Raw genomic sequence first — 27,903 nt, 5'->3', positions numbered from 1 at the left:
CAATGTGTGCGCGATGCGATCCGAAAGCAGTACAAAAAGGATGTTCAGCGCATACTTTTGTACTGTGCAATGCGATGCCCGCAGGAGCGCACATCACATCGCACGCTGCTATTGCAGCGTGTATGGCCACCATTAGGCACATACCCCAGCCCATTATTTTAAAAGTGTCTAAAATTCATATTAAAAAAATCAGTACTTGTGTACTTTCACGGCACCATGATGGCGCCGTGAAACTATACAAGTACCAAAAAATCTACAATTATTAAAATAATAAACATGAAATATAAAAGACTCATTGTTTTGCTGTTGAACTCTTGTGCAGTCCCTCCTTTTCTATCTGCGTAGGCAGGACGCTGAGGATGCCATTGCACCCCTCTCGTGACTGAGGGGGACAGGAGGGGAGAGAAGGAGGAGATTGAAGAAGAGGGGCTGAGATAGAGGGGGCGGAGTGTTGAGGACTGGCAGTGGCACTGGCACAGCACACTGAGAAGAGGGAAGGAATGGCGGAGCTTCTGCCTGTTCGTCATTTGTTTGACAGCTGACAGGCGCAGGGAGCAATGGGTAGGGGCCGGATCCGGACATGACATGTTATCCAGGCATTCACAGACAGCGCTTCATGCCTCAGTGTCCATGAGGAAGAGGGGGCAGGTCACAGGAGGAGGACAGTGTGTGTGTGTGTGGTGTAGGGAGCAGCTCTTTATACTGCCGCCCGCTGTCAGACAGGCGCTGCGGGCGGCGCGCAGGAGGCAGTGACAGTGAGGGCTGAGGCAGCTGTACCAGAGCAGGGAGGGAGACAGCGCCTTTTCAGAATGGCGCCTCCCTGCTTTGCAGGAGCTGCTGAGTGGGTAGCGCCGGCCCTGCCCAATGTAAATAAAGTAATGCTTCCATCAAAACTGGGCCATTTTGACCAGTGTGAAGATGGATGTGGGGGTTGCCCTTGGGTGACGTCACCACGTCACCCGCGACTGAGTGGCTTCAGCAAGGCGGTGGGTGGAAATGGCCTTAAGCTGGCCATACATCAGAAAGATATTGTACCCAATCATACAATCTCAATTGATTGTAAGATGGATTGTATGCAGATTGTGTGCACATCTTGTATACACAATCATACAGCAGATGGATTGTATGACTGATTGTAAGATGGATTGTGTGTAGATTGTGTATCCAAAAACCACCAAGGACTGCCGGGGATTTCAAGGGAAATTGTACACAATCATGAGTGCAATCGATCTTAAGATCGATCTTTCTGATGTATGGCCAGCTTTAGGCAGCGTGGCACTGAAGCCGGATAAGTGGCAGTACCCCCCAAAGCCAGGACATTATTTCTCCTGGGCCGGATTTAGTAACCAATCCGCCCCTGAACATACATGGGCACAGCCATCTGGCAGTCACCTTAAGAATATTACTCCCACAGCACGGGTGATAGCTAATACCCCTTTCACACCAGCCTAAATTCCCAGGTTGGGCAGTGAACAACCCGCGACTAGCACTGGTGTGAAAGATTCCCTGGCCAAATTCCCAGGAACAATTTGCTGGGTTTTTAACCCTGCTAGCTAGCAGGATTGCTCTCGGGCCCTTCCCGGGTTACTGGCCATGTGAAAGGAACTAATGCGGCTTCCCGGGTTGATGGGCTGGAAGAGAGCACTGCCACGTCACTGCCTGGGGACCCCTCCCGACGCAACTCAACGCTGGGGGAAGATGCCGGGTCACTGCCTGTCTGGGAACACTGGGTAACTGCCAGCCTGCTGTGTCTACTCCCTCCTGCCGCTAGGGGGAGATGTCGGGTCACTGCCTGCCTGGGGATAGAGCTGCTGTGTGTCCCGCATCTGCCTTCAGGTAATGTGCCATGGAGGGTGGTTCTCTCCCCCTCAAACCAGAAAATGCAAGGACTAGGCTGGTGTGAAAGGGGCCACACCAAGAATGCTCCTGCTTGATCCAGGGATCATATTGGTTAATCAGTCACCGCAACTGGTCAATTGAGTGAAAAGGTCCATGTTCTGTTAGTGTCATCTTGTATGTTTCATCATCTAAAACCACAATCAGCAGGAGAGTGTACCCCATCGGATTTGCTTTGCAACAAGAAAAAAAACAACTTCTTGATCATTTGTGTGTCAAATATTATTGTGTAGACCTGTTGACCCTTTTGACCTAATGTAGACCACACATAGGGGGTTATTTTGGTTCACTCTTTCTGACAAAATCCTTCTTAGTAGGACAAAACCATGTGCACTGCAGGGGGGCAGATGTAACATGTGCAGAGAGAATTAGATTTGGGTGAGTTATTTTGTTTCTGTGCAGGGTAACTGCAATATAGATCTCACTTTGAAGAAAAACCCTACCCAAATCTAACTCTCTCTGCACAAGTTACATCTGCCCCACCTGTAGTGCACATGGTTTTGTCCATCTAAGAAGGAATTTGTCAGAAAGAGTGAACCAAAATAACCCCCATAGGCCCGTATTCAGATCTGATCGCAGTACAAATTTGTTCTCAAAATGGGCAAAACCATGTGCACTGCAGGTGGGGCAGATGTAACATGTGCAGAGATAATTACATTTGGGTGGGATGTGTTGAAACTGAAATCTAAATTGCAGTGTTAAAATAATGCAGCCAGTATTTACCCTGCACAGAAACAAAATAACTCACACAAATCTAACTCTCTCTGCACATGTTACATCTGCCCCACCTGCAGTGCACATGGTTTTGCCCATTTTGAGAACAAATTTGTACTGTGATCAGACCTGAATAAGGGCCAACTCACTGTCGGCATAATATACTGTCGTTTTTTTCAGGGTTTTTCTATGGAAGGAACATGGCAACACCTCCAGGATCCCCCTCATCCCCTTCTTATTTGGGTGCTGTTAATGGGCCAGATGTATCAAGCTTCAAAAAGTGATGAAGTGGAGAGTGATAAACAGCCAGCCGATCAGCTCCTAACTGCCATGTTACAGGCCAGGTTTGAAAAATGTCAGGTAGAAGCTAATAGGCAAGGGTGGCTGGGGGATCCGGTTTTTGGGAACCTCCTGGCCATTCCGGAGGGTAGGCAACCCTCAATAAAGCTACATAAGGTACTTTTACATACTGTTATGCTCATGCCCAACGAGAAGGGCAGAGACAGAGGTTGTGCCAATATTTATACTGCAAGGATCAGCATTCCTGAGACTGGTCCTTCAAGCGTTTGGGCAAAAATACAGAAATTACAAGATATTTATAAACCACTGATTTGATTTATGGCCAATGTTAATAGTGGTAGAACATATTATTTTGACATTTAAATTGGGGTGAGATGAATAATATCACTGCAAATATGAGCTTGAGCCAAATACAGAGATACTGTAGATGGCCCTGGTACTGTGGGCCTGATTCAGCTATGCTGGCTATGCAGCAGTCGTTCACTACTTAGCGAGGCATGTTTATGCAAAGTTTGCGACATTGTTCTGGATACATTATAAGCGGATAGAGGGGTTTCCCGACATAAACAAACCAAGTTGTAATGTACGGCCTGACTGCTCTAATTAAGGCTTGTGGGGGGCGGGGCCCCAGGGCACCTCCAATAAAATAGCCTCAAATATGGTGACCGTGCCCCCACTGTATTAAACATAGTGCATATAAACATACATGTTATCACCTATATATATAAAAGGCTAACTACTCTTCACCTCTATGTGGTGAAGTACACCACTGACCACTAGAGGCCACTCGAAGGGACCAAATGACTCATTTGTGTGCTAAAAGATGTCATAACAGAAAGTGAAAGCAAATTTTGCAGGGACACTGATCTGTTCCAGATTTGCTAGATGTGAAAACAGGGTGATGTGACGACAGCGACTGAAGGTAGGAGCAGATAGGGACTTGGTGTAGGGTGGAGAGTTTGTGGACTAAAAACTGTCACAGCTCTCAAAGTTAAAGTAAAAACTGTCGCAGCTCAAAGTGAAAGTACTTTGCATCATTTTTATGGGCTTTTAACTAGTGTATGTAATATATGTGCTGGATGGATTCCCCGGTGATCAGAAGGCCTCTACACATTGGGTCTACTCCAATGAAACTAGCCAATGGGAGTGCGGGGGCAGGCTTAGCAAAAGTGTGTGATGTTACACATACCTGTGTACAGCAGTACAGAAACACGTAGACCATAGTTGCCTACATTCAAAGTCTCCCCGGAGAGGAGACTGTCAGCTGCACTTTGGGGGCGGGGTGATGTAGACATCGTCATACAATTATGCTATTTGCATATTTAGCCCTGCCCCTTGCCCACCAAAAAGCCTTGAATCGCGGTAAATTGCCAAGGCGGCAGGGGAGATGCGGGAGGACCAGCAGAATCCGGGAGGATTGCCCACCTTTCTGGGGGACCGGGAGGGAGCCCCGATTTCTGGGACCCTTCCAACCAATCTGGGAGGGTATGCAACCCTGTCTCAGACCAAGAGTCTTTATATTGTTTTCCTATCCATGATTATTGCCTGATGACTAATACTATACTTAATTATCATCTCCTTGTCCAGTTTAGAAAGTGTTCAGTCACCCATGAGAAACTGTAATTAAAGCACTGAGGTTCCACAAACAGAGGGTTTAGGGACCCTAAATTTAGCCTGTGGAAATGGGATATACCCAGGAACTATTACACTAATTACTGTATGATTCGTTTTACCCAGAGGATTCCTTATATTACCAGATGTCTGGGAAATCGCTGCCAAACATCCCCAAGATATGAGGGGATTGCTCTCAGCGTGGTTCATGGACATTATATATAAAGTAACAGCGATAATTATTATTTCCTGTTTCTTCTGTACTTTCTGACTTTGAACCTGGATTAAGAACATTTCATATCTCTGAAGGACAAGGACCAGTGGCGTAACTAGCTTTTGGGCGCCCCCCCCGCCGTTAAAGGGAGGGCGCCCACCCACGCACCCCGCCGCACCACCCACCCACGCACCCCGCCGCACCAACCCTCGCCCGCCCCGCAGCACCAACCCCCGCCTTGCCGCCCATGCAATCCTCCCCATCCCCTGCAGTATTACCTACGCTCAGTACGCGCTGGTCCCGGCTCCCTTCTTCTGCTATGAGGACCACCACAAAATGTCCGCCCCCATGCAGCAGACAGTTTCAGAGAACTTTCTGCTACATGGGGGCGGACATTTTGTTGTGGTCCTCATAGCAGAAGAAGGGAGCCGGGACCAGCGCGTACTGAAGTCTGACAGGTAAAGACTGTGGGGGATGGCGGCGGGGCGGCGGGGTGTAACTATAGCACCGCAGCCCCCGGCGCCCGCACATGCACAGCGCCCCCCCCCCCCCCCCCCCCGCCCGCGGTTGCGGGGGCTGCGGTGCTATAGTTCCGCCCCTGACAAGGACGGTTATTTTTATTAACTTCATGTGAGATGCTTAGGGGTACATTAACTAAAAGCGTATACAAATGAAAATAAGTGATGTTGCACATATCAACCAATCAGATGCTGTCTATTATTATCTAGGATGCATTAGAGAAATGACAGCCCTAATCTTATTGGTTGCTACGGGCAACATCACCTCTTTTTGTCTGGAAGCTTTAGTTAATGGAATCCTAAACTCTTGCATATTTAATTGATGCTTAATTCTTGCTTAGGGGCAAATTTGAAAACAAGTGAAATTCTTGTTGTCACACGTTCTGAATCTTACATCATGCTTCGACCAGTAATACTCCTGAGTGGTTGTCAAACACATGACAGTTAGGGGCTGATTGGTTGGAGCACCGATCAAGGTTCGTAACGAGTGATAACAGGAATATTGCTCATTATTAAATCTTCTTTCATACCTATTCCTCCCAAAAGTTCTGGGAGAGTTGATGAGTTGACAGCTCACCTGGATGCAGTGCAGTTCTCCAGTATAGTTAGCGTGGCACTGATGTAGCATTTTGCAGAGAAATACATGATCACAATCCTCCTATGTGATTGCATTCAGTATATTAACAAGATCTACTGTGCAGCCCAGAGCAGGCAGCCTCTGCACCCAGGGACAGTGCTGCCCCCTCTTGTGGTGAATAGGGCAACGACACCTGCAGCTCTCGATATCGAGGTGTTGGAATAGTCAGTGCTAATACGTTGCCCCAGCATATCGGCTTGCTATCTTGCAAATGACAGCGCTGATAATGATACGGTCACTTGCCGCACTTCTCCTTCACACATAATGGCGCTGCTACTACTTCTCAACCCATGAGCCTTCTCCCATTAATCAGCTCCTAACTGGAATGTTACAAATAGTGTTTGAAAAATGACAGTAAGTAGCTCTGGTTGGTTGTTACTTTGGCCCTGATTCTTATTTGATCCCCCCCCCCCCCCCCCCCCGATGTGTGCATGTGCAGGGCTTCTGTACAGGTGACTTCACAGACCTGTATTGTCATTGTGGTGCTCACACAGAGGGGTGGGGGGCACTCCAGCATTTCATGGTCGTCACCATGCAAATGCTTGGCGTTCCCATGTAAATGTGGAAATGTGGCCATGACGCTGTCTGCAGGGGGGGGGGGGGCTTCATCGGCCACATGCCCTGTCTTCCTCCCAGAGCCCACAAATATAAGTCGGTCTCCACTGACTTATATTTGCGAGCCCAGGAGAAATCATATGTGAGGGGATGTGTTTTCATAACACATCCCCGAGTGTGGGGGGGGGGGGGGGGGGGGTTGTCCGTTGGTAAGCTGTGAGCTTCAAGCTTATGGAGTCAACCAGAATCTCTGTCCACTTTATCTCTCAATGGGGGAGATTCTCTAAGCTAAAAATGCGGTAAAAAAACCATTATCGGGGTTTTTACCTGGTGGGGGATGTAAGCATCCCCCACCAGGAGATGCCCCAGAGAAGCCTATGGGCTTCTACCGCAACCCTCCACCGCCCCGACCCACCGCCACCCCGCACGGACCCCCGCTGCCCCGCATCGCCCCCCCTCTCACCTGTGTCCGGACAGCACAGAGCTGTGCATCCCTGACCTGTGACCTCCTCCTCCCTGCACTGATCCTCTTCCGGGTGCAGGGAGGAGGAGAGCCCGGCGCAGCAGCAGCAGCAGCGCCGGGTAAGGGAGGGAGGGGACAGCCACCGGGTCCCCATGGGACCCGCTGACTCTATCGCAAAGGACAGCTCTTAACGCAAGAGCTGTCCTTTGCCATAATTATCGCATATGTTAGTGCACATGCGATAATTATGAATGCGATGGGTGGCGAAGGGGGGCGGAGCTGGGGTGAGGATGTTAGAGCATCCCCCCCTATGAGACTTACTACAGATAACATTGTGTACTAAAATTGATTTTGAGCCTACAGTATTTCCCTCTTGTAAATGACAGAAGATAAATAAACAGGATATTTGTGATCTGTTGACCATGAGAAGCTGTAATTACCAGGGAAATCACTTAGAAATCAGAAGAGGAAGGAAAAGGAGCCTAAATTTAGCCCGTGTAAATAATGTGCAGCAGTTATACTGGGCTCTGCACATACTTGCCTACCCTCCTGCAAAGGCCTGGGGAAAATGACACGGCAGTCATTTTGTCTGGCACGTCGCTTGTATAAAAATCTCTGGGAAAATGGCCACCGTACCATAGAAGCATACTTACCTAATCTGTGCAGCATTTCTAAAGGGTGGGGCTTGGCATCATTAAGCCATGACCCCATTAAGACCCACCCCCATTCCATTAAATGCCGCAATTTGCTGCTCTTCGAGGAAGGGATGGTACTAAATGACACAATTTGCATCATTTTAGCCCTGCCCCCAACCGAAGAGCTGTGAATGCCAGTATTTGATTGGTAGAGGGAGGGGGTACAGGGGCTGATGTGGGGGGCCGGGAGGGAAAGTATAAATAGAAGTGCAAGATCCATTGGACAGGTGCCGGGACCTGGAGCTGGCATCTGTCTCCCCCTGCTAAAAGTAGACCCCTGCTAAAAGTAAGTAGGAGCCGTTGGGTGCCGGACGAGGTCCTGACAGTCATTTACCCGACGTCGGGATCCCGACTGTTAAAACACGACCCCCACGAGGGAGAATAGAATAGGTGGCGAGCGTAGAGAGCCACCGTGCCGAGCTGAGCAAGCCCAAAAGGGGTTTGTTGCACTCGCCATGCTGTCTGAGTCCGGCCAGTCAGAACCCTATACCACACCCGGAGCCGCCACTGCTCAAACTGTGTATTGCATGCCGGTAATTAAAACAAAACCAAAACAGTAAACTGGTGCCAATTAAAAAATGACGGTGCAAATAACGAACTGGTTGCCTGCTGCTTCCTATGCCGCAGATTACTCACCCCTTACAGGATAAATACAATCAAGTCAGAAAGATCTGGCAAACAGTTTAAATTCATTTATTCAAAGTTATCACTTTAAAATAATTAATTTGATTAAACAATTACCATCCAGGTCAGAGATGAATGTTCCACAAGGCAACCTAGGTGCCTGCCTAGGCCCCAGCAAGTCCCAAGGGGCCCCATAAAGATATCCTGGCCATCAAAACATTCCCACGTGACACATTATGACATCACATGGACCCGCCTACACTCTTACAGTCCCTTTGATGTTCACTGATAGGATAAAACATGTTTGGACACACAAATTGGTTTCATCCGCTGTATGTGGGCTGTGAATTCGCAGGCCAGGGGGGGAACTCCCACATCTTTTGATGGTCGCCGACCCACATATGCTAATGGGGCTGCTCGGCGCCCCATGCCCCTCTCCGCCTCTTAACCCGCTGCCCTGGGTGCATGCATCCGGCGAACAGAAATGTGCACAGCGCGACCATCGGTTCCCGTGCGACCGCCTGGTTGCAGCGAATGGACTTGAATAAGGTCCCTGGCCCAGCTACACATTTCAAATCTACATTAAAACATTATTGCTCAATTATGACCATAGGCCAAAAATCCTTTCCTACTACAACTACGACAGAAGGGAAACGATCTTAACTTACGTCCCTTAACGGAATAGACTTCTGCTTTAATGGTTCATGGGTATTTCCCCACATTAATGGTACACATTTATGGTGTTTGCATTTCACTGTGAAATTATTTTAGTTCCTCTAAAGTGGAATACCCATGTGTTACCTCCAGTACAACTGCTTTAAGGGGTTATTCAGACCTGATCGCGTGGCTACGAATTCACAGCACGAGGACATCCTGTGATTAAAATCATGCAACTTCTTTAATTGCTGGCCGTATGCAAATTGTTTGACAGAAAGCCGCTATTTGCGGATGTGACCTGGCCATTTTCGGGGTGTGTCAGGGCATGCCCAGGGATTTGCAGGGAGGGTCTGCACTGCAGTGATCAGGTCTGAATAACCCCCTTACTCCAGTAATTCAAATTGTAGCTCCCAATAGCTTGTAATGCTGGTAGAACAACAGGAAATGCAACATTACAAATGTTGGGGTTTTAACCAGGGCTGGATTTCCCACTAGCCCCATGAGGCATTTGCCGTTGGGGGAGGTCACGAGGTAGGGGTTGTGAATTTCTGGAGGGGGGGGGGGAGTCACGGGAGGAGCCACAAATCATGGGATGGGGTTGCGGGGATGAGGAGGTGAATCTCTGCACTCTCTTTCTCTGTACCCCATCTCTCTCTCTGTGCTCATTCTCTCTCCCTTTATCTACACTCCCTCTATAATCCTCTCCCTCTTCCTCTCTCCCTCTCTCTCTTTCTCACTCCTTCTCTTTCTTTATTTTTCCCTCCCTTTCTCTGTCTCTCCTTCCCTCCCTCTCTCTCTATGCCTTTCTCTTCCTCCCTCCCTCCCTTTCTCTCTCTCTCTCTCTCTCCCTCCCTTTCTGTTTCTTGCTTCTTTCTATTCTCTTTTTCTCCCTCTCTCTTTCTCTCTCTCTTTCCCTTTCTCTTTCTCTCCCTTTCCCTGTCTCTCCTTCTCCTTCTCTCTCTCTCTCTCTCTCTCTCTCTCTCTCTCTCTCTCTCTCTTGCTCCCTCACTTTCTCTCTCACACTGTCCATTATTACATTTCAAATTGCTGAAATACCCAGGAATCTGACCCATCACCTGTGGCATTACAGTCAGACACTCTTTGCAGTAATTTTCCTACCCTGCATAGAAAACATTCCACCAATGAGGGCATGCATCTTATGTCCCTAGAGGAAAAACAGGAAAGGTTCGCTCTGAACTAGTCCCATAGTCACAGTAGATTGCGTAGCATTATTTCTTATTGTACAATTAGACTCATGTCGACCATCTGTGGTCTCGACCATTATCATGTCGACAATTGGACTATGCCGGCCTATTGACCATGTCAACCTAAAGTCCGGATCCTTTCATGATATCAGTACCCTATTATTCAGTCTATTCATAAAGACTTATAAAAACATATCTCCTGAGATAGTATCGTCATGGGTGTTCTTAATTTTAACTGAAAATGAGTGTGACTCCAATCTATCTTCTGTGCTTTTGGTAAAGACTTCTTCAAAAATGGACAGTGTAGACTTCTTGAACACCTTCTTAAAGTTTTCCACCATGAAAAGGTACAGTGTTGGAGTAAAGCAACTATTAAAGCAAGCTGTACATACAGTAACAATCTTCAATGCTTCTAGCGTAGGCTGTCGAAATAGTCCTTTCTCCAAGCTCATTCCATACCACACATGATACGGAGTCCAGGAAATGAAGAAAGATATAATAGAAATCGATATGATCTTGTAAGGCTTGCTGGATTTTGTTAAGTTCTCTTTGTTAACCTTGAAGGCAATGCTGAGGTAGCAAACTATGATCAGAAGACACGGGAGTAAGAACCCTACAACTAAACGAAAGTAAAACATGGCCCATTTGGTCTTGGATTGAAATTTTGGATCTCCATCCATTCTGCCAGTGAGGGTGTAATCGTTGATACACAGGGATATGTTGTTGTTCTGTAGAACCTGACGAAAGACAAGATATGGGGAACTACATGCAAAAGCCAACCCCCAAAATACCAGACAGATGACAGAGGAACGGTGAGCATTCATGTGTCTTTTGTAAAAATGGGGTCGGAAAACCAGACCATAGCGGTCAATACTGATGGCTGTAAGACAGAATACCGTTGCATACATACTAAATGACAGAAGAAAGTTTATAAATTTACACATGAATACTCCGAATACCCAATGAGGGTACATCAGGAAATAAACTGCAAGAAATGGCATGGTGAGGATGAAGATAAGGTTGGTGATGATAAAATGGAAGAACCACGTGTTACTGACATCCCTTTTCATCCGGAAAAACAAGACCCAGAGATAGAGAGTGTTGATGACCAGTCCAACCAGGAATGTTGCCAGAAGCATTAGGAAACATATTAGCTTGGATGTGCTTAGTCCGGTATAATTCACTCCACTTGTCGCATTGAAGGTGAGATTTGAAGACATTTAGTCCAATTAACTACAAAAAGGAGAAAAATGATTTATGAATAAAAACGTAAATGACACAAATGAAGGATGACCCTGAGAGAGGCACTATTGTTAAACTTAATGCAAATGGCAGGTGTGAGCTTCTAAAATGCCTCTAGGGTGGCCAATCCTGGGATCAGCAGGATCTAGGGATTTGGCCCCAAAATTGGCAGGATTTCAATCCTGGGATTGGAGATTTCGGGATTAGTCTGTGCATGTGCTGAGTATTGCCGCTCAGACGCTGCCCGACAGCTCCCGACCAGGCTCTGAGCAGTGTGACACGGTTAGAGGTCACACTGCACAGGCCACCGCCCACCCGCACTGCCCGGCCACACTGCCCACCCACACTGACTGCCAGGCCCCACCGCACACCCCACCACCACACTCCCATCCACACCTGCCTGGTGAATACTTGTGTGGGGTGGCCGTTTTTTTTTTTTGGGGGGGGGGGGGATTTTTTGTTTTAGGGAAGTCAATACCGGGATCCCAGGAATCCCTAGATTAAGCATTTTTCGGTACTTGTGTACTAGCACGGCGCCCATCGCATCGCAGACCATAAGGCATGCGATGGTATGCGATGGCAGCCGATGTTATACAATTTTAAATTGTATACCATCGAATTGTATGCCATTCTAGCGTATTTATAATGGTATGCGATTTACAGTAAAATTGTATAAGCACCCTAAAGGGTTTTCCCATGTTAAAAGTGGCCCCTATAAGTTAATTAAACGTGTTGGGTGCTTACTATGTTAAAAGCACCCCCAACGGTACCCCCACTATCAACGCCAATTTGAAGCGTGGCGAGCGCAGCGAGCCCGCGAGGGGCGGTGGTACGCGTCCTACAACCTTTTCATACCCCCCACTTTCCACGTCGGCGTGGAGTTGATTTTATATAGTGTGGCGAGCGCAGCGAGCCACCGAGCACGAAGCGTGGGGAGCGCAGCGTGCCCCACAAGGGGCCGTGGAATACATGTAAAGTAATACGCTTCCGCTCGCGGGACTTGCTGCACTCGCCATGCTTCGGGCTCGGTGGCTCGCTGCGCTCGCCACACTACATAAAATCAACTCCACTCCGACGTGGATAGTGGGGGTATGAAAAGGTCGTAGGACGCGTACACACGCCGCCCCTCTTGGGCTCGCCACGCTTCGGGTTGGCAAACATAGTGGGGGTGGCGTGGGGGTGCATTTAACATTGTAAGCCCCCATTAGGGTGCTTATACAATTAAACATCGTATAGGGGGCTTATACAATTTAAAATGGCATCACAGTTATCGGGTGTATGCCATGCGATGGCATGCGATGCGATTATATGTCGTGCGACCTAATATCGTGGGCCCCATGCTAGTACACAAGTACCCATTTTTCAATCCCAGGATTGAATAAAATGCCCCGGGATTGACATCCATGTATGCCACCTTAACACTTTCACCAGAGGTTCTGGAGAGTTGGTACTGGTGTGTGGGTGGTGGTGGCACCAGTAAGCCTAGGATACCAATAATCCTTGCACTACCCTGTTAACATGAAATCTAATCTGTCTACTTCAGTGGCAATCTAGGCTCCATTGTGGCTTCACAAAAAGCAGATTTTGGGCTAAAAATCCATGGTGTTCCCATTGAATGACTTTTCCTCTGTGCAGTCGCATGCGTGTGGATGTGCATCATAGCGCGGATGGCGTGCATTCGGTGGAGCCGCATTTACCTGCTAATATATGCAGCCTAGCAAAAATTCTACTTGTGTAAACATCCAAGTGGTTACAGTTGGTTATTGCTGTGTGACGGCCATTTCATTACATCTCTTCATAGCAAGTGACAAAGGGCTGCTGGGAGACAATGATGGTTCAGAACTTAGCTTATATATTAAGGGATAATTATTATTCTCTTGTTATATGCAACAATGTAAAAATGAATGTTCCGTCGAGTTAAGTTCCAAGTTAAGATCTTCTTTATTATTTCCTTTATATATATGCTACACACTAAGGCCCTTATTCTGGTTCACTCGCAAAGGCAAATTCCTTCCCAAATGGACAAAACCATGTGCACTGCAGGTGGGGCAGATGTAATATGTGCAGAGAGTGTTAGATTTGGCTGAGTTATTTTGTTTCTGTGCAGGGTAAATACTGGCTGCTTTATTTTTACACTGCAATATAGATCTCACTTTTACGTAAAACCCCACCCAAATCTAATTCTCTCTGCCCATGTTACATCTGCCCCACCTGCAGTGCACATGGTTTTGTCCATTTGAGAAGGAATTTGCCTTTGCGGGTGAACCAGAATAAGGGCCTAATTCACTATATCAATTTATATGGATAGATTATTGATAAAGACCCAAGTTTGGAGCGTTCTGAATTACAGATTCCATACTTATGTATGCTGTACTTATTATTTTGTAATGCAAGCACCTAGAGGGGGCTTTATGTGCTTAACATTGAATGTCCCCTTTCTGTAAGACACTGAAACAGCAAAAATACAGCGTTCCGCCACTGGCTTGTCTAAAATGAATAAAAATTAATTTTGAAAATCATTACCATTACTCTATCGGAGAACGCCAGACTTCAGCTGCAGTTAAAAGGCTGCAACATTGTCCTGCTAACAACACAGTTGTTTCAGTTCTGACAATTGTTACCGCAGCATAGTTGCCTTCCCTCCTGCATTCTGCAGGAGACTCCCTGAAATAGTAACGATCTCTCTGAGAGTGGGATGTACTAAAGGGAAAATGCGGTAATACAGGGGTTTTACCGCATTTTTATATGTACCATTAGCCGTCTGCTCCGTCAGGGTGGCAGGGTAGCCGTCTGCCCCGTCACCCTCTGGGTGGCGATACCCTATAGAAGCCTATGGGCTTCTATCGCCATCCGTGCGATCCCCCCTCCCTTCCTCCTTTGATCTCCTCCTCCCCCAGCAGATGTCACAGCCGGGAGGACATCCGGCTGCAGGGGGGAGGAGGAGACGCAGGGGGACACTGACAGCCGCCGGGATGTGACGGAGACCCCCGCACACCACATTACAGGTATCGCGGGGGTCTCCGTCACCGCAAACCGATGCTAGCCGCATATGTTAGTACATATGTGGTAGCACCGCGGCGGCTGGCAGGCGAAGGGCGGCGATGTATATTAATACATCCCGCCCTGACTCCCTGAATAATCTAGCAACTTCCCTGCTTTCACCTAACACAAAATATACAGATGTTATATTTTGAAGAAAAAGAAATCAGAGATACAGTAATTCAATTGGAATCCTCAGTGCCATTTCCCTGCATTGGTAATGCACAATAATCAATATGGCTAATTGCATTTTAAATAAGGTATCCTTTGGAAACTTATATGGAACCACTTGTAAAACAGTATATATGAACAAGCCCTGACATGTACAGTATCAGTGTCGATTCTTCAACAGTAGATCTTACTAACTGCTTTGGGGCTCATCTATATTTGGATGTAAGTCTTGCATGACACGCCCCTCAGATTTAGCAGTACACGCCCACTGCGCTTCTATGTGCCACCTTCACAATCTCCATGACATCATTTAACAAAAGTAGGCAAGTACAGTATATACTGCAATTGTTCCATGGGTGGAGATTTTTATTAATTGATTGGGATTACATTTCTTTCAAAACCATAAAACTGGAGAAGGCTCCAGAGAAGGGGCTGCAGCACAGTTTAAATTTCAAATAGATGAGCCACACCCACTGCCACCAACTGCAATTCCAAACTGTCTCACTGGCAGTTGGCGTGACTCCCCTATTTGAGTTTTGGACTCTGCTACTGCACACACACCCCAGCCACCATTGGTAGTTATATAAAAAGAACAATGTGCAATCAAATATATTCATGCTCTATATTTAAAACATGCTAGTATAATTGCTGCTAAGAGACGTAATCTGTATCCATAGTATTGAATACATACCTTGATTAAGAAGGGATTTGCCCAATTTTGAACATCCAAGCGGCAGCTGAGTAATTGTTCAGTTTTATAATAATCTGTTTATCGCATTTCACAAAATAACGGTGTAAATTACTTTGTCTTCTCTGGTCTAGATACTGTAAGACCAGCTTGTTCATGCCTTTACGTTTATATTGCCTTCTGCTGTCCGGATCTGCTCTGTAGCCAAAATAACCACATTGTTGTCAGTGGGAGCTAAAAGTATCTAATAAAAATGAAGCAGGTACCGATGTTACAGGAAATTAACTAGTTTCATTCCTGTAAATACATTAAATAGGACCTTGTGGTGAAACACACACTTACTTGTACTTTCGATTATGCTCTAAGTTTAATGGCACTGGTAGACAATATCTTCAGGTAGCCGCAATGTATAAGCACAGACATTAAACTGGAAAGGTGGGCGGAAAGGTGGAAAATGCAGTTTGACGTTGACAAATGTAAAGTAATTCATTATAGGAACAAAAAATAAACAAGCTACTTAGAAGATAAATAGAGGTATTGTAGGGAATTCTGCAGTGGAAAAGGACTTGGGGGTCATCAGAGATGAAAATTTGGGTAATAGTGCACACTGCTCAAGTGCAGCAGCAAAAGCAAACAGGACACTGGCATGCATTAAAAGGGGAATGGATTCTAGGGATGCCAATGTGATAGTGCCTCCTTACAAGTCATTGGTCAGACCACACTTGGAATATTGTGTTCAGTTCTGGGCACTACATCTTAAAAATGACATAAATTAATTAGAACAGGTACAGAAGGGCGACTAGGCTAGTAAAAGGTCACGAATCACTAGTATACAAAGATAGGTTAACCAGGCTGAATATGTTTTCACTGGAGAAAAGGAGGTTGAGAGGTGATATGATTAATATGTTCAAATACAGGACTGGGAATCATATGGAACTGGGAGATGATTGGTCACTAACTGGCCTATACTTAGGACACGCCGGCATGTACTGAGGCTCGAGGAAAATAAATTCCGTACTGAATTAAGAAGAGGATTCTTTACCATTAGAGCAGTAACATTCTGGAACTCATTGCCGGTGGGGGTGGTTACAGCGACTACTGTTAATGAATTTAAATCAAAACTGGATGCATTTTTGGCCACTAAGGGAATCCTATAGATATGACTTACTGTAGTCAGTAGTTACAAGTCAAATAGGTTTAACTCGATGGACTAACTTAGTAATTTCAACCTTAATGACTATGTTACTACAGTATGTTACTATGTTACATATGCATTGCGGCAAGCTGCACTATATGCCGGGCTGCTACAAGTCGCATCACGTCAGCTGCCCATAGAAACACAGGGCTCAGCACTTACCCTCATAAATTTGCTCACCATTATAAACAGTGGGGTTTCAGTTACTGCATTAATCAATGCTTTCAGCTCACGTCACTGGTCCCCATTTTTTGCAAGTCTTTCTCTAATGATAGATTCTTACTATAAAGGCCCAATACAGTGACGGAACGTGTGGGTGGTGAGCCCAGGTGTAAAGATATAATTTAGGCCCACCTCCTCCACCCCAACCCAAGTTCATAATATGCAACAAGGCAGTGGGTGACAGCGAGAGGCAAAGTGTGACATGCACAAACAGTGGGTGACAGGAAGAGGTTGACAAGTGCAGCAGTGGGCTTCTTAGTCCTCAGGGGCCCGGGTGCACTGCCCCTGCTGCACCAATGGTAGTTACGCTTCTGCCCTCATACACCTGATCGAGATTGTACTCAAGCGTACAATCTCGAGGGGTTGCACGACAGATCGTGTGCACACAATCATGCAATGCGCGGTCCCGTGGGTCAAATGGTAGGTCCGCAAATCAGACATGCTGCAAGTCTGATCAGTCATGATTGGGACCAGATTGCATGTGCTTTTAAGCACATTCAACCAGTTATTTGATGGGTCCACTGCCATCCTCCACCACGACCTTACCCCGTACTCCTCTGCTCACTGTGGCCTTTCCCTCCCCAACGCCGCACTCCTCTGCCTCCTCGGATACAGATGCTAGAGATCATATTTGACCTCTAGTGTCTGACAGGGATCAGAGCGCTATGTGCTCCGGGTACTTTCAGGTAACACTGCAGCACTGTGTCCTCTGTGTCCAAATATGACCTCTAGCATATGTCTCCTCCAAGACCCCTTGGCAACGAGTATTAAACCCTGACAATGAGCATCAACCCCTGGCAATGAGCCAAAACCCTTGTCAACGAGCATTAACCCCTGGCAACGAGCATAAACCTTTGTCAACGAGCATTAATCCTTGCAATGAGCACTGACCCTTTGGTTGTATGCAGCAGCAGGATTGTATGATGGATTGTGTGCACATTGTGAGTACATTGTGTGTCCGAAAACCACCAATTCTGCTGGGGAGATGGAGGGAAATCTAGACACAATCATGATTGTGAGCATATCTTTCTGATGTATGGCCAGATTTAGATTATATGTCCAATATTTCTGGTTGGAGAGAAAGCCATGTTCCCAGAAGCCACAAATTGATATTTCACTAAATCCAATGGAATTAACTTTTTTGTCTAAATGTCCATTTTTGTCTGTTTCTCTGTGTTTGGGAGCAAACGGTCAATTATCATTTGCTCCCATACATTATCACGCAGGTTTTCAAACTCGGTCCTCAGGACCCCACGCAGTCCTCACAGAAACACAAGTGAAGTAACCTGTGGATCTTTTAAAATGTGTCAATGAGTAATGAATGCACTTGTGCACCTGCCGGTTGACCTGGAAAACGTGAACTTTGTAGGGTCCTAAGGAGAGAGTTTGAGAACCCCTGCATTATCAGTTTCCCAATCCAACCAGAAATATTGGACAGATAAGCTTATAGTGTGTATCCAGCCTACCACTCACCATTCTAAACCTTACCGCGCTGCCAGTGGCATAACTACAGGGGGTGCAGATACTATGGGGCCCCCAGCTGTTCCTAGGGCCCGTGACTCCCCCTGAACCCAGACATTGGCTGGTCCAAAAGCTTGCTGGCTAGCGCACCCCACCCGGCGTTGCCGCATACACAGTAATGCCCTGCACCCCCAGTCACGGCTCTAGCAGCAGGGAAGCACCAGGCTGCAGAGGCACTCTCCCTGCAACCCGGTGCAATCCTCACTCCTCCATCACCCGCAAGTTGCACAGCAGTACACACCCATTCCCAGCCTCCCGCCCCCGCTGAAGGAATAGCTGCTGATCTGATTCCTGTCTGCACCTCACCTGGGCATATGGCAAGAGCTGGCTCTGTGATTTCTGTCTATGGCCCCCGCTACTGGAATTGTAGAGGGCTTGGGGGACATGAAAGGTTGTATGACTGGGCTATTGTGTGCGTGCCCGTGGCGCTGCCGCATTGGAACTCGTGGCTACATTCAAAAGCCTCCGAGGCTAGTGCTGCTGGGATGGGTCTACTGCTGCAATTTACTGGTCTACCTGTAGTGTACTGTGGTACAGTGATGAATATTTGTTAGAACATTTGATATTAGATAATGCTAGAATAAAACCTGCCTGGTTCTAGTCACCCCCACCCAGTGCAAGAAATGTTTTTATTTTGGCCCCATACTGTACCTCACAGTGCATCCCACACAGGGCCGGCCCATCCTCACACTCAAACCTGCAAGGGTGCCGTCTCAATGTCTCAGTGCAGGATTGTTGCCCCCCCCACCCCCCCCCCACCCTCTGTGTCACTGTGTGTGTGTGTGTGGGGGGGGGGGCTTTCAATAATTTTCTATGGGGCCCATGCAGTTCCAGCTACAAAGGCAGAGCCACGCCCCCTCCAGCCTCAAAGAGGCTCCTGCGATGCACAATGGGACATGGCCACACCCCCCATTCTTATCCACGCCCCCTAAAGTGATGTGGCCCAAACTTCTCCATGGTCACCCTGCATAAAATGATCTCTATACATTCTTACACGTGCACTTACATGATGTGATGGTCTGCAGCAGCTCAGCTTAAGGAGAGCATGGGCTGCTGACTTTTGCATAGACTTTGGTAATAAAATATAATTTGCATATTAAGCGAGGATAATAACACTGATTAATTGGCTCTGAGTTGCTTAGTTATCATCTCTAATTGTTCACTCGCCCATTAATACTCATCAATAGTTACATCTGCCCAGAAGGTGGTTGGAATCACGCTGACATACGAACGGTACACTTAGGAAGAATGGCGCGGCGCTAAGACACACATAACAAACATATGTTTATTTATCTGTCGTCTTTCCCGATCTGGATAATTACGTGTTGCTGCGAGTAGGTAAATGTCTCTCTTTAATGTGTTCATTAAGGTAATTACGCTGCGGAAAAATAATGGCCAGATGCCGCTTCATAGAGTTATTTATGTTCCTGCTCCAAGGCAAACATGATAACTCAAGCGGTTCGCTGATTATCATAAGTTATTCAGGAGATTGTCTAATAATGAGACGCATGGGCCGGAATTTATTTGCATTCCTAGCACATTCCACATTCATTTTAGTCAACTCCATGGAATAGGAAATAGCGCTGTTTGGGTACCGACAATGTTTCTGCCAATGGCCACGGCAGTTGTCTGTCAAATGGGAAGGGGAAGGGGGCGGATATCACGAGCCCTTTAAATCATTGTAGAAGGTGGGCTTCCAAGTACATATCTGTTTTGTTCATTCCGACCATATATCTAAAATGTGAGAATTATCTCACATTTCGGAGTAACTGAAATAAAGCAAATACATTGTAACTATTCCAAGATATTGGGCAGGGCCGAAACTAGGTGTTTCGGTGCCCGGGGCGGCAGTCATTTGGTAACCAACCCCCCCTCCCCCCCCCCCCCAAAAAAAAAAAAAATTACTGCCTTGGGGACAGGCAGCGGGGGACTGGAGAAGATTAACTCCGGCTCCTAGCGCTGCCGGGCGGTGGGCGGGAAGCAGATTTTGAAAAGACTTGCCGGACGCTGATTGGCTGAATTCAGCCAATCAGCGTCCGACAAGTCTTTTCAAAATCATCAGCGCTTCCTGCCGCCAGGCAAATAGCGAGCAGTTGTGTATGTGAAAGCCACCAGGCAAATAGCGACAATCCAATTATTATTGCAAAGCACAGCTCATGCGTTAAGAGCTGCCTTTTGCGTTGCGCTGGCGATGTGCAGCGGGTCCCCAGTGGCTCCCCCTCCCTCCCTTACCCGGCTGCTGCTGCGGACCGGCTCTCCTCCACCCTTCACCTGGAAGAGGATGTACAGTGCAGGGAGCAGGGGGTCACTGGTCTGGGCAGCATAGACAAAGGTGAGGGCAACCACTCTTGGGAACCACTCTTGGGAACCACTCTTGGGAAGAAACTATTTTTTAGTATGCTTGTTTTAGCCATAAGGCATCCAAAATGCCTTCAGGACGGCAAGAGTATTAACAATCTCTGTGCCGGGTGAGTCGGATCCTTCAGAATACTGGGGGTGACTCCAATTCAATCAGACAGGGCTGAATTTGGCCCTGTTCAGATGTTTGGGGGAATGTGCTTGCGCATGGTCTTTTATGCGCATGTGCAGCTACCCTTTTGCAAATGGCTTCGGCAACTTGCTCAGTTATCGAGACATTTGCAAGGGCCGGAGATGGATGGCGGCAGGGATGGGGGTTGCACATGGGAACGCCAGGGTTTTGTTGGGCATCCCCATGAAAATGCTGGGTGTTTCGATCTTCGCAGCTTATGGAGCCAACCAGAATTAGGCCCATTACGTGTTCGTGGCAAGTAACATTTTTTTCTCAATATCCGCCACCATCGGAAGGGAAGTCTCTGCAATTCGTCAGCTGTCTTTACTGCCTGCTGAACCACCTTGCGCTCCGCTACTATACAGCTACCATGCCATACCATAGCTGGTCAGGATATTTTCAATCGCACATCGATAAGGTTGAACTCGATGGACGAATGTCCAAAGGTTGAACTCGATGCACCACTCACCCTGGCACATCGATAAGGTTGAGCTCGTTGGACTAAAGTCCATAGGTTGAACTCGATGCACCACTCACCCTGGCACATGGATAAGGTTGAACTCGATGGACTAAAGTCCATAGGTTGAACTCGATGCACCACTCGCCCTGGCACATGGATAAGGTTGAACTCGATGGACTAAAGTCCATAGGTTGAACTCGATGCACCACTCACCCTGGCACATGGATAAGGTTGAACTCGATGGACTAAAGTCCATAGGTTTAACCCGATGCACCACTCACCCTGGCACATGGATAAGGTTGAACTCGATGGACTAATGTCCATAGGTTGAACTTGATGCACCACTCACCCTGGCACATGGATAAGGTTGAACTAATGGACTAACATCTTTTTTCAACGTTAATTACTATGTTACTATGATAAAAGTTCCTCAATATATGTACAGATAAGCGGTGCCCTTTTCAAACTCTCAAGAAAAAAAGCCGGTGATGAGCCCTTTTAACCAATCTCCCAGTATTAACAGACCAGGACAGGTCCTCTGAAATATAAGTACCCAAAAACTTTAAACTAGAACACGATCAACATCAGTTCCGTCAATTTGAACAGTAACATAATGTATCTGCCGTAATCTTCTACAATCTACAAAAAGCTCTTTGGTTTTACTGATATTGAGAACCGTTATTATCATTACCCCAAGTAGACAAATGCTGTATCTCTTCCCTGTAAGCTGTCTCATCATCATTATTGCTAATGAGTTCAACAATCGTTGTATCATCAGCAAACTTGATGATAGTTTACAGTCAGAGGTAAAGATAGGATAGAGGAACGGACTCAGCATACAGCACTGGGGTACTGATGTACTAAGTGTCAGGTTAGAAGAACAGATGGATCCTGACCTCACATCCTGGGGTCTGTCGGTCAGGAAATCCATAATCCTATTACACATGGAACTATTGATTCCTAAATCTGAGACTAGTGTTTAACTTTGCTGGAATAACGGTATTAAATGCAGAACTGATATCTATAAACAATAATCAAACATATGAATAACTTTTCTCTCAGTGTGTTAACCCTTTGAGTGCCAACATCTCTGTGAGATATATATGCAAAATATTGGCTAAAAATACCAGCATCGCTCACGTTTGTTATATAAATTCAAATAAAAAATGGGTACTTGTTTCCTAGCACGGCCACACCGATTTGTATCGGGGTGATTGTGTCGGAAAAATTGCGTGCGACCAAATCGCATGCGATGCGACCGACGCGATTTTTACATTGAATCAAATGTGGATAGGGCCCCTGGGACCCTATTTTACATTGGATTCAATGTAAAGTATTCCCCAGACCCCCAATTTTACCCCCTCAACGTCACCCCACGATTGACGCCAACCCGAAGCGTGGCGAGCGCAGCGAGCCCGCGAGGGGCGGCGGTGCGCGTCCTCCGACCTTTTCATACCCCTACTATCCACATTGGCGTGGAGTTGAAAATATAAAGTGTGGCGAGCGCAGCGAGCCACCGAGCCCGAAGCATGGCGAGCGCAGCGAGCCCCGGGAGGGGACGCGTATAACTTCACAGGTATATGCGTCCGCTCGCCACGCTTCGGGCTCGGTGGCTCGCTGCGCTTGCCACACTTTATATTTTCAACTCCACGCCGATGTGGATAGTAGGGGTATGAAAAGGTCGGAGGACGCGCACCACCGCCGCTCGCCACGCTTCGGGTTGGCGTCAATCGTGGGGTGACGCTCACAATGGGGTTGCGTTACTTTTACACCATGACGGGGCCATATACAATGTGAAATGGGTCATATTGACAAATTTCACATTGTTTCCTATGTAAAATGGACTTAATCAAGTCCATCTCATCTTGTGCCATTATAATGGCACAAGACCGATGCGATGCTCCCGATTTCAATGTTAAAAATAATTTTAACATTGAAGCCTATGGCAAAATCGCGTCCATCGCGTCGGTCGCGTCGGAGGGCCATGTTAATGCACGCGACCGACGCGATGCCCCCGATTTTGCCTTTGCCGGCAAAATGGACCTGATTTCAAAGGAAATCGGGTCCATCGCGTCCATCGTGTACCTTTACTTTAAGGTACACGATGGATGCGATTGTGGCCGTTCTAGGAAACAAGTACCAAAAAATGTTGTGTAAAAAAAGATTACGGGTGACATTTAACAGGATGTGATTTTTAGTAAGGTTCTGAAATCACAAAATATCGCATCTTCCGAAACCACGAATGTTTTGAAAAAATCTACTATTTAATGGGATGCGAATTTGGGGGTGAAAAGCGAGATATCGTGCAATATGGTGCGATTTTTACTCATGAAAATTTGCAAATTTTAGTCATGAAAAAAAACATTTTTTAGACATGTGCGAACTTTAGTCATGAAAATGTGTGATTTTTAAAAAAAAAATGGTGTGGGGTCCTCCCTCCTGAGCATAACCAGCTCATTGAGCCGGACCTGGTTCCAAAAATACAGGGGACAAAAAGAGTAAGGGTCCCCCGTATTTCTGAAACCAGCCCCGGACTTTTGGACTGGTCCTGGTTCCAAAGATATGGGGAACAAAAAAAACTGGGGGTCCCCCATATTTTGGAACCAGCACCGTGTTCCAACAGCCTGCAGTGTCATGCCACAGCCAGGGAACACATTTTAGGTAAGGTCCCCTGGCCGCATCATGCTCACCGTGACTGGTCAGCCCTGGACGGGGTACCTGGGGGAGTGGGGACCTTGGCAATAAAGGACTTCACCCGTCCAGGGCTGATGCCCGAGGCTGTCCCGGTATCCCTAGGCAGCGGGACGCCGGACTGATATGTTAAAACTTTTAAAAAAAATGCTTTTTACAGTCAAACTACATGCAGGCCTCCCCCGCATGCTGGGACTTGGCGAACCATAAGTCCCAGCATGCGGGGCATTAATGAGCCTTTTTGGACATGTAGTTAACCTGTAAAAAGAATGAAATAAAAACCCAAACACAGAGAAAAGTATAACTTAATACAAACACTAATTTTACACCAGTATACAGAACATACCATTCCTGGCTCTAGCAGTAATGAGTATCCCTGCTGTCATCCTGTTATAGAAGCACTCAGCCCTGATTGGCTGAAAGCATCTCCATGGAGACACTTACAGCCAGGCATGGATTTAGGGGGGGGGGCAAAGGGTTGATCATACCCCCCCCCCCCCCCATGTGGCTACAAAAACACGTCTTCCGTCAGCAAGGACACCATGCAGTTGGTCTGTGTAGTGATGTCACTGGCAGGCGGAGCACTGGGTTAAGGAGGAGATGTAGCTGTTGCTGGCCTCTCCCCTCACTCTCCAGGTTGCCACCTCCTCCTCCACTAAGAGCCAACTGCTGCTCCTTCCTGCCACCAGCGTGTGATGCTGGTGGCAGGAAGGAGCAGCAGTCAGCTCGCAGATCTGTATCGGGACACAGCATCACACACTGGCTGCCGGAAGAAGCAGCAGTCAGCTCTTAGCGGGAATGGAGGTGGCAACCCTGAGAGTGAGACCTGGTGGTAAGTGTGTGCAGTACTCGCGCTGGAGGCATTCCCATAGTAACAGGTGTCTTCCTGTCAGTCACAGAGCTGATGAAGCCCCATAGTCAGTCCCAAATCACACAGAGCATGTGCCAGCATAACTCTGAGTATTTATGGGTAAGTGGCAGATTTAGGCAGGGGGCAGATAGCCATGGGAGTAATCCACCTTCCAGGGGAAAGTGTGGGCTCCTTGCCAGGTTCAGCAGGATAAGGCCAGATGCACAGGAGACAATGTGTTGAAAATGGGAGGAGCCAATCCAAAAAGTGGGAGGGGTAATGAGTAGAGGGTATTTTTCAAAATGCCCCCCCATATGTACAGTCTAGATCCGCCCCTGCCTACAGCTAATCAGGGCTTTGTGCTTCTATAGCAGGGCGGACTCTTCTATCAGAAATAGAGGTTGACATGTAAAATAATATCCACGTTTCTTAGTGTTGTCAATGAAAACTTGAATTTTTAATTTAATATATATGTGTTTTGGTTTTGCAACTAAATTTCATTTTTATTCTTTTAGAGAGACTACACGGTAACCTTATTCACGTGATGAACTCCACTTTAGACTCAGATACTGCTGAACTGCGCCGTGCTGTGCAAGTGGTGGCCACTGTGACCTTCAGTTTAATCTTCCTCCTCGGCATGATGGGAAATGGCACTGTCATCTGGATAGCAGGCTGCCAACTTCAAAGAACTATCAACACGGTTTGGTTTTTCAATCTGGCACTGGCAGATTTCATCTCCACTTTCCTAGTCCTCGTCACCGTCCTGTACTTATTGCTGGACCTTCACTGGCCTTTTGGGCCTATTTTCTGCAAGCTTGTGAACTGCATCTTTGGCCTGAGCATCTATGCCAGCATTCTTCTACTGACCGCAATCAGTATCGATCGCTGTGTTCTTGTCCTCTTCCCTGTCTGGTGCCAAAACTATCGCAACCCCAGATTGGTTTCAGCTACATGTCTGGTCATTTGGATTGTCTCCATTGCTCTGGTACCAGGTTCTTACACCCTTTCAGAGATGTCTACAGAGAGCAACCGAAGTTCCTGCAAGAACCTAGATGTATTTGAGGACTGGGAAAGAAGAGAAGCAGCCATCTTTACCGTTTGCATTTTTCTCTATCAGTTCTTAGTGCCACTGACTATTATTCTAATTTCCTATGCTATTCTTCTAGTCACACTCCGTAAGAAAAAACTGAACAGGTCTAGCAAACCATTTCTGGTTGTCACTGGAGTGGTCTTCTCCTTCTTTTTATGTTGGCTCCCTTATCATGCCTTGGCACTTACACGTGTGTCTCTTGGTGGATTGCCTCTTTTGGTCAGCCTGGTGGCCGTACCGCTCTCCAAGTGCTTAGCTATGTTTAATAGCTGCATCAACCCCATACTTTATGTTTTCATTGGTCGGGAATTCAAGGATGCAGTGAAGAGGTCACTGACCCAAGTTTTTAAAACTGTCTTTGAGGAAGTACCACACTAAAAAGACAATTATCTATTACTGAGCTGTCTCAGAACACTAGGAGTTGGAGTAACATTTGAACTGGAAATAGTATTCAACTAGTTGAGCTAAAGTGTGTTCTCATTCCAGATACCAAACACTAAAGCTCATGATGTGGAAACAGAAAACCACAAAACCACAAAAACAAAAATATGCTAAATCCAATAGCTGATGGAAAGCCGATCAATGAAGGCGAGGGAGATGTAAATAATACTGGACTCCATATATGTAAAGAACCATCACCATCAGGGTCTTCAAAAATAGAAGGGGTCAACAGGAAACATAAAACAGTGTTACACTATTAATGAAAAGAAAACAGATTACACAATTACATAAATATCATTAGAGATGATCGGGGATCATTCATCAACGCATTTTGTTACCTGCTGCATTTCTTTTTGAATTTTTTTTTTTTTTTTTTAAGATTGTTTGTTAAACAGAAAAAACTAAACTGAGCCAAGACATTATGTACAATTCATTATTTCTGCCAGGAAGAAGAAATAGTAATTGAAATGGGCTAATTCATTATATTGTGCAATAATCCAAATAATTACAAGCTGAAACCGTGGGTTTAAGTGAAATAGTCATTAAATTACTACCAAAAAGGTTCCGCATGCATCAAGTATATTTTTAAATATAAATAAAATATTTGTTTTAATGGAATAATGATTATAAAATAAAAAAAACATATAATGACTTAACAGCCGGCTACCACGAAACATTACTTGTGTATCAAAGAGAGAGAATGATTAATCATGTGTGGACAATGCATTGGTTTAAGCAGATATATTCAATCACCTCATGCCATCCACAGAGAAGTAGCACTTGAATGCTAAATTATACCCCTTTTACACCAAAAACCCTGGTCGGACCCTGGTCTTTGAACGCTGGAGTTTCCAGGGTCTGACCCTGCTTTATACCCCATTTACACAGCACTTAGACCTGGGTCGGACATGGGTCTGCACCATTTACACTTATTTACACTATTACAGCCTGTAATCTGGCTGTACTAAAAGAGAAAAATAAGACTGCAAACACTGTTAGCCTTGGTGTTTGTCATGCGGTCTAATTACTTATTGAAAACTTCCAGAGTCCTTTTAAAATAAGCTTATGAAATAGTACATTTGGTAAAAAATGTGCCCCCCCATCCCCAATCTCAAGGAATTCTGGTTTGCAACTAATCAACTCCACCATAGAACCTACTTCAGTAACGAACATATCCCACCTGCAGATATCTTATTTTCAAGCACAGCTAACTTCAAAAAGAATTTAGTAATAGTAACCCACAGCAAAAAAATAGTAACCCACTGCAAAAAAAAAGTAACCCATGGCAAAAAAAGTAAACCCCAACTAGAAAATTAAAGTGTAAAAAAGATTTGGTGTAAAAAAAAAAAAAAAATGTTATAGGTACTCTGAACTTGACCATTTGTTGATTGATTCCACTGACCTAAACCCATTGTTTTGGTTTGTTAAAAGAAGCTTGGAATTTTTGTAGAAGGTAGGGCAGTAACATAGGCCTTTGCATAATGTATACATACCTGTTTAGTTTTTGGTCATCAAAATGGAGACTAAGGGCCTAAAGTACAATTGAATACACACCAGTGCCTATGTCAAATGAATTTACCCTGTTAATTCTTTAATAATGGACGCTGCAAATCCAGACGATCCAGAGTTGTATACATTCCAAAAATAACTACACAATCAATCAACGAGGTGAAA

At 46.2% G+C, this 27,903-nt stretch overlaps 2 protein-coding genes across 3 annotated transcripts in view; one reads left to right on the top strand and one right to left on the bottom strand.

The window, feature by feature from the left end:
- Nucleotides 1-26,791, top strand: part of LOC146042233 (chemerin-like receptor 1) — a 64,215-nt gene extending 37,424 nt beyond the window's left edge. For both annotated transcript variants that reach the window (XM_083162156.1, XM_083162155.1), the window contains one exon: nucleotides 25,214-26,791. In XM_083162156.1, the coding sequence (XP_083018282.1) occupies nucleotides 25,243-26,166 (924 nt within the window). In that variant the 5' untranslated portion in view covers nucleotides 25,214-25,242 and the 3' untranslated portion in view covers nucleotides 26,167-26,791. The remainder of the gene's footprint in view (nucleotides 1-25,213) is intronic.
- On the bottom strand, nucleotides 9,920-11,262 carry LOC146041742 (putative G-protein coupled receptor 33). The gene has a single exon (XM_083161649.1). The coding sequence runs from the start codon at nucleotides 11,226-11,228 to the stop codon at nucleotides 10,272-10,274; it is 957 nt and encodes a 318-aa protein (XP_083017775.1). The 5' UTR covers nucleotides 11,229-11,262; the 3' UTR covers nucleotides 9,920-10,271.
- Nucleotides 26,792-27,903: the final 1,112 nt, after the last annotated feature.

This window comes from Crinia signifera, chromosome 19, assembly GCF_055691185.1.
Source record: "Crinia signifera chromosome 19, ASM5569118v1, whole genome shotgun sequence".
Taxonomy (NCBI): domain Eukaryota; kingdom Metazoa; phylum Chordata; class Amphibia; order Anura; family Myobatrachidae; genus Crinia; species Crinia signifera.
This window is presented reverse-complemented; position numbering and strand designations above follow the sequence as displayed.

Coding starts and splice junctions, on each gene's coding strand:
- LOC146041742 (XM_083161649.1), bottom strand. CDS start 11,228: ATGCTTCTGGCAACATTCCTGGTTGGACTGGTCATCAACACTCTCTAT.